The following is a 7,241-nucleotide window of genomic DNA, read 5'->3' on the forward strand; positions in this document are numbered from 1 at the left end:
CTTCCCCACCAACCCAGATAAGCAGCATGAATTGGATGTACAGACGGACTTAACTTGTATTTGATATGAAAATGTCACAGCAGCTAACTCTTAAAAAACAAACATAAAAAAAAAAAACAATGAATAAACATTCCCGTTATTCAGTTTGTTTCAATATTCAATTTTCCTGAGAAACATGACTTTTCCCGCCTTGTCTGGACCACATTGCCTTCTTTTTGCCCAAATTTCAAATCTCCCTAAAGGAAGGGAGGAAAGTTTAGGAAAGTTTAGACGCTCATTCATTTACTGAGATGAACAGATATTTGGAATTTCAGAGTCAATAAATTTGTGAACTTGGCTCTGCTCTGTAATGTGTTTCAGCTTCGCCATCATGGGCCACAGGTTCGGGTTCTCGTGTATTGATTCAACCAAGCCAATCACATGCAAATATTATATATTCTCCCCCTTTCCTCACAGCTCGTCTGACTGTGAGTCCCAGCAGCTCTCAGTTCTTTAACGGAGGCTTTGTGTCTCTGAGCTGTGAGGAGGACGACAGCTCTGCTGGATGGACTCTGAGGAGAAACACAAGCAAACAACAGAGGACTCAGTGTGGAGCTGACTGGGGGAAATCAGCTGGTTCTTCCTGTGACATAAACTACATCTACCCATGGGACAGTGGAGTTTACTGGTGTGAGTCCAGAGAGGGTCCCATCAGTAACATGGTTAACCTGACAGTCACTGGTAAGCTGAGTGTGTGGAGTTAGTGTTGATGAAGCTGTGTGTAAATGGATGAAATGCTGTAGTTTGTCTCTGTGTTGAGGTGGATCAGTGATCCTGCAGAGTCCTGTCCTCCCTGTGATGGAGGGAGATGACGTCACTCTGCTCTGTAAAACAAAGACCACTCCCTCCAACCTCCCAGCTGCTTTCTATAAAGATGGCTCCCTCATCAGGAAGCAGCCTACAGGTCACATGACCATCCAGCATGTTTCCAGGTCTGATGAAGGCCTCTACAAGTGTGACATCAGCGGTCATGGAGAGTCTCCATCCAGCTGGATCACTGTCACAGGTGAGGAGCTTCACTCTGATTTCACCTCCAATTTAATGCACATATTCACACTAACAACTACGATTTTCTCTTCAGATAAACCTACACCGACAGCTTCACCCACCACAACAACTTTTCTCACATCCACATCACTGTCTACCACAACAGCTCCAAACCCTGGCTGCTCCCTCTGCCATCCTAATTTCAGACTAGTCCTCCACCTGCTGGTGATCTGTCCATATTTGATATCCACTCTCCTCTTGGTGTCTTTATATCAACACAGAGCCAAAGGTAACTCTGTGAATCATTCACTGATCAATCAATATGCTGATGATAAATTCCTCTCTTTGTTTAAACTCTGTCTTCTCTTGGCCCACCCCACCAGGCTGAGCAGGGACTGGATGATGACTGTAATTACAACATCACTAGCATCAACAAAGAGCACCACATCTGAACCTCTCTACCTTAACTTAAAAAATTAAATGTGTTCTGATGTTTCGAGCTGTGAATCAATTGGTTGCTTTTACTCCGTGTTTTTGTAATGATTAAGTGGAGATGTGGAGGAGGTGGATTAAGTGAATTAGAGTCTAAAAAGGAAAATGACAGAAGAGCACTGAGATTTAAACCGTGCAGAGTGGCAGCTGATTGGCTCAAAAAAAGGTTAAAAAGAAGATGATTGGACTAGATCAGGGGTGCCCAATCCCGGTCCTCGAGAGCTACCGTCCTGCAGCTTTTAGATGCATCCTTGTTCCCACACACCTGAATCAAATGAATGGCTTGTTATCAGGCCTTTGCCAAACATGATGGCATGCTGAAGAGATCAAACCATTTGATTCAGCTGTGTTGGAGTAGGGATGCATCTAAAAGCTGCAGGATAGTAGCTCTGGAGGACCGGGATTGGGCACCCCTGGACTAGAGTAATGATGTCAGTATTGAGGCTATGGCTGTGTGCATGCAGACGTTGCAGTAAGCCGCAGTACCAGCAGAGGGAGATATTTTATTTCAAGCCAACATGAAAATAGTCAATGGCAAATCTTTAAACAGACATTATCAAAACATTAAATATAAACACATATTAGCAGCCTAGCTTAATTGTTTCTGGCAAGTAAGGTCCCTAAAATGTAATCGTGCATTATTTGCTGACTTCTGACTACTTTTTTATTGTAAATAGATTCTTCTCCTATCTGCATTGCAAGTTCTGCATGTGTGTCCATTTCACGTTTTCTCCCGGATGCAGTTGGTGGGTTTAGGTTTATTGGTGATTCTAAATTGCCCACAGATGTAAATGTGAGTGCAAATTTTTAAGCATTTAACCTACACAGTTATATCATAAGTTTATGCCACTTGTTGTTTGAGCATCTGTTGATGCATACTGCAGGGTTAATGTGCGTGTTAGGGTGTGGCTGCTGCTGTTATGTAAGTCACCTAAAGGAATGGTTGTAAGGAAAGGTGGAGAAGATAGAACTAATGCTGCCATCTACAGACTGGGTGACTTAAACTCACCAATCACACACTGAGTGTGGATGTAGCTTATGCACAGTTTGAGGGTATTGTAATTTACTTCACTGCATTTTCTTGTTGTTCAATAAAGTTTTTGAGTTTTTGATGGTGCACCAGTCTGAGCACATGATGAAACCTCAGATTCAGGGATATGATGGGGCCTCATAATTCAAGACCTTTTACTGTATGGGGCAAGAGGGGGGGAAATATGGGAGCACATTTTTTTAAGGAAGGAAGCTGTTGTAATGGTGTAACTCTGAGAAGCAGATGAGTGCAGCTGCCTTACTGAAATAGGATTTTCTTTACAGCTGTCTTCACTACTACAGTTAGTAGGATCATCCTTAGAACGGAAACAAAGAAAAGTACATTTTCACATATAATGAATTTTAAATGTAAATACAAAGACTTAACATATCTTTCCAGCAGCTTTGACAAACAAACAAATAGTTTAAAAATATATCATAGAGCAGCAATACATCACATTTTATTATAGTCACTATTGGAACTTAGGATGCCAAAGTCAAAGCTTTTAGGTATGTATGTTTATGCACTAATTATATGTTGTTAACATCATTACAGTGTCCAGTAGATTTATTTAAAAATGAAATAACATTAAATTAAATTAAAAATTACATTAATATGAAAAAAATATATTATTAAGATCACTAATAAAAAAAAGTCCTCTCTCAGTGTACGTCCAACCAAAAGGCAAATAACAAAACCACATGTATATCTAATAAAAGATATAAATATTGAAACACTCCTCACAGGTGTGATATACTTATACAAATACTTAACAGCATTCATAGAATGGCTCTTCTCTACTATCCAATAATGTAAAAAGCAATGTAGTTTTCCATATGCTTGGACAAAGGACTTATAACTGAATTTGTTCTCAGTGGAAACAACAATAACAAATTAAATTATTATCTACTAAAATTTGAACATCTGTCCTCATCAGCAAGTATTATCAGGAAAATTAATTATTTCAGTCACATAAAGAAAACATAATATAGTGAAAACCACAAACACATTACAATTCCTGATGGTTTGGGATGGAGTCAGCGTCCCGACCTGTATTGTTCTCCAGTTTGTCCCTGAGCGTGATTTTCCTCTGAAGAGGCTGTTAGATTTATATTCAGAGGGTGGGACATGTTAATATAAATTTTTCGCTTCAGTAAATAATGACTGTGATTGTTCTCATATTGTTTTTACTGTACCTGTAACAGCATTAATTAAGATCTGTAATCTACATTTTGACGCAGACAAATACTAAAGTGTTTCTTCTGAGGGTTTGGAGACCGTCTGACACAGAGCTGCTCTTACACAGAAGAAATGTGCAGATGTGGAATTCAGCTGTCGTTCAGCCTGTAGATGCACCAGTGTGGATTTATGTCATGTACTAAATATTTGACTTAACAGCCTCCATAAAAGCACAGTTATCTTCACGAACGTTATTAATCTTCTTGGACGTCAGCAGCTGTAAAGTGTCCCAACTAACAAGAAACGTTCCCACAACATTCTTAAATGTGTTTGGGAACATTCAAGGTTAAAAGAGGTTCTATTATTAAAAAAGAAAAATAAGTGTTACACAATGTTAGATGACATCAGTTAAAGAACATCATCATTTTTGAAAACCTGTCTACCTTGTGTTGGGATCCACGTTAAGGAGCCTCTGGCTCACTGGGTGCGACAGCACTGAGGGATGTTTTTATTTGACGTCTCAACACGTCATTCAGACATTTCTGCACCAAGTTCAGTTCCTGCTGCTCTAAAATATATTAATGGAGCCTTGAATACATGTTAGAAACACAGGTGAATGTTTCCTCACTCAAATGTCAGCCTGAGCTACAAACACAGATCTGAGCGCAGAATGAGATCTGATTGGTTTATACAGACATGACAGTTTGGCAGATTTACTTATGACCTCTGAGTAACAGCCTTTAAAATGCTGCATCACTAACAATAAGTGAACCTTTCTAAATTGTTTAAGCACACATTCAGAGCCAGCAGGAAGTAAAACCACAGAGAAAGAAGAGATCTGATCAGAAGACATGACTAACATCTCTGTGGACCAAACTGTGTGTGGAAAGATTGAATCTATGTCTGTTTATCTCAGCGTAATCTTGAATGAAGCTGGAGCAAGTTCACATTTAAAACATGTAACACATTACAGTATTCCTCTGTGTCTTTATAAACCTGTACAGGTTACAATGTCACTTTGTAATGGAGCTGTAAACCACATCATAGACACAGTGCCAGTGTTTACAGCATCTGTTTGTAGAAGCAAGCTCCTTGTGCTTCAGTGAAGTTGAGTCTAGTCTTTAATTTTCAGCTGCTTTTCTGCTTCCAAGTGGTTGAAAAAATACACAAACAAAAAAAGACAAAAGCAAACAAACCATGACAGTACTTTAATGTCAGATATCTGAACTCAAACAGAATCACTTCAATACAAAACACCACAAGTTAGCGTTAATACATTCGCAAACATGTCAGGCTTTGTACACAGTTAATTTCCATGTTGTAAACATATACAGTATAATAACTTCTACGTTTTGTGCTTCTCAATCCACTAAATCAGCAGTTCTCAAATATTTTCTCCTGTGTCTCATTTCAGGAACTGAATCATTGTCAATTAATCTTTAAAAAAAATAATGATGGAGATTACATTTTATTCCCAGGTCACAGCATCAGCAGATACTTGTTTGTTTTTGCACAAGCAGAGACTCAATGTTTGAAAACTGCTGGACTACAAACATGTGGAGTTGCAGATTAAAGGTTTTTATCAACAGGAACCTGTTTTTGTTCTAGTTTTTGGACAAACTATGAAAAAAAACAAAATCAGCCATTTTTACCCAGACTCTGTCAACTGTGAAGGAGTATAAGCTTATGCTAACAGGCAGCTGGCATCAATAAGTGTTTGAGAGAGGAGCTATTAAAATGAAAAACAGCTTCCTGTGGACACAGACCCTTACTCAGACATAATACAATCACATTAAAGACAAAAGGTAACAGACTGAGACAAATGGCTGTATTTTAACCTGTCTATACAACCAAAATGTACAAAAACAACGTTACAGAAAGTCTAATTTGATCATGGTTAAATGTTACTGAATTGCTCTTAGTCTGGCTCATCACCTGGGACCTGTTTGTCATGGGAGACCCTACCAAGAGCTGAACGCTCCAGACAACTCAGCTCCCAGGATCGTCTGAGCTCACAAACCCCTCCACCACGATAAGGTGGCAATTCAAGGAGGGGGACATGCCTCGAATCCAACATGCCAAACACAACTCAGCTAATCACACATGGCCTAGCTTAATGAGTGTGGCATGTGTCAGAAAAAGACATGTAAAATAAAATTCCCAGCTTGGGAAGAAATTACTGAAAACAAAAAACAGTGAATCAGGACAACAAACTCTGGTCCTCTGGTTTGTTTGGATCCTGTTTTTTGCATCTTCTGTAGATTAATATGATCGCAACAGCAAGCAGCACAGCAAAAATGACAGAACACACTTGTTTCAGTCACGTTTCTTTCAATCAGATCCTTCTCTTGTATTGCTCCTGCAGGTGAGAAACAGGTGTGAGGTGTCAGCTGTCAGGTAGGTGATGAGTGAAGAACAGAACAGAATCCATTTCCTCTTCAAACTGCTGTCAGACATTATCTACTGCACTCTGATCACATCACTCAGACCAGCTGCTTTCTACAAAGTCTCATCAACAACATCTTTAAAACAAACATCAACAACCAGGAAGCAGCTTCACCTCTGATCACACACACACTCAACTCTACTCACTCACCTGGAGGATACAACTCTCAGAAGGTGATGATAGCTAGAGGGATCATCGCCAGATTACGCTCTCTCCTGCGGCTTTGTTCCTGTACTCAACGCATCTCGTATTTCCAGTATCAGCAGTCGTACATTCTTCAGAATCAAAGACACGTCATCCTTTATCGTCTTTTGCAGATATCACCCGGTTACTAAAAGATGGATGCTGGGTTATCTGGATCGACTGCCTCTGGCGGTACAAAAGGACATATTTATTTCAGTCAGGCTCTGCTCCACATACAACTATGATGTTGTTGTGTGGAGAGCTTGGAGCTATTGGCGTCAAAGTCTGCATGGACATTCTCTCCAGGGGCTGTGTGAGTGTTTTAGTCTGGACTTCATAAAGGGAAAGAACAATAAAGACAGAGCGAAAGGGATAGTTTCACAGGTTGAAATATATATCTGTGAAGCAACTGAGCATCCACAGGAATATCAAAAGTTGTAGGACTGTAAGTTCAGTTCAGAATCAGGGCTAAACTTTTATTCAACTTCTGCACCTACACTGCTTATGATCACATCACTCAAATAGTTAAATATTCAAATCAACATCTTTAGAAAAAAACATCAACAACCAGGAAGCAGCTTCACCTCTGATTACACACACACTCAACTCTACTCACTCACCTGGAGGATCAACAACACTCAGGGTGATGATGCAGATGGGATCACCGCCCAGATTAGCTCTCTTCCTGCGCTTTGTTTCTGGAATCTTACGGACTGCGTATATTCCAGCATCAGCAGTCGTCACATTCTTCAGAATCAAAGACACGTCTCCATCCTTCATCTGTCTGTCCTGCAGATCCACCCGGTCCTTGAAGGATGGATGCTGGTTGAATAAGTCCAAGTGTCCATCCCGGTACAACAGGACATATTTTGTCTCCAGCTCAGG

At 40.0% G+C, this 7,241-nt stretch overlaps 1 protein-coding gene across 1 annotated transcript; it reads left to right on the forward strand.

Annotated features, from left to right (window-relative positions):
- Nucleotides 1–452: 452 nt before the first annotated feature.
- On the forward strand, nucleotides 453–1,742 carry LOC121813366 (low affinity immunoglobulin gamma Fc region receptor II-like; the record flags this gene model as incomplete). Its single annotated transcript, XM_042217094.1, has 4 exons — nucleotides 453–720; nucleotides 800–1,045; nucleotides 1,121–1,315; nucleotides 1,410–1,742. Coding segments are annotated over 4 exons (714 nt in total), but the record flags the coding sequence as incomplete, so codon positions are not given.
- Between the last annotated feature and the right edge of the window lie 5,499 nt (nucleotides 1,743–7,241).

Source organism: Haplochromis burtoni, unplaced genomic scaffold (assembly GCF_018398535.1).
Source record: "Haplochromis burtoni strain Fernald_Lab_line unplaced genomic scaffold, NCSU_Asbu1 Contig_1590, whole genome shotgun sequence".
NCBI lineage: Eukaryota > Metazoa > Chordata > Actinopteri > Cichliformes > Cichlidae > Haplochromis > Haplochromis burtoni.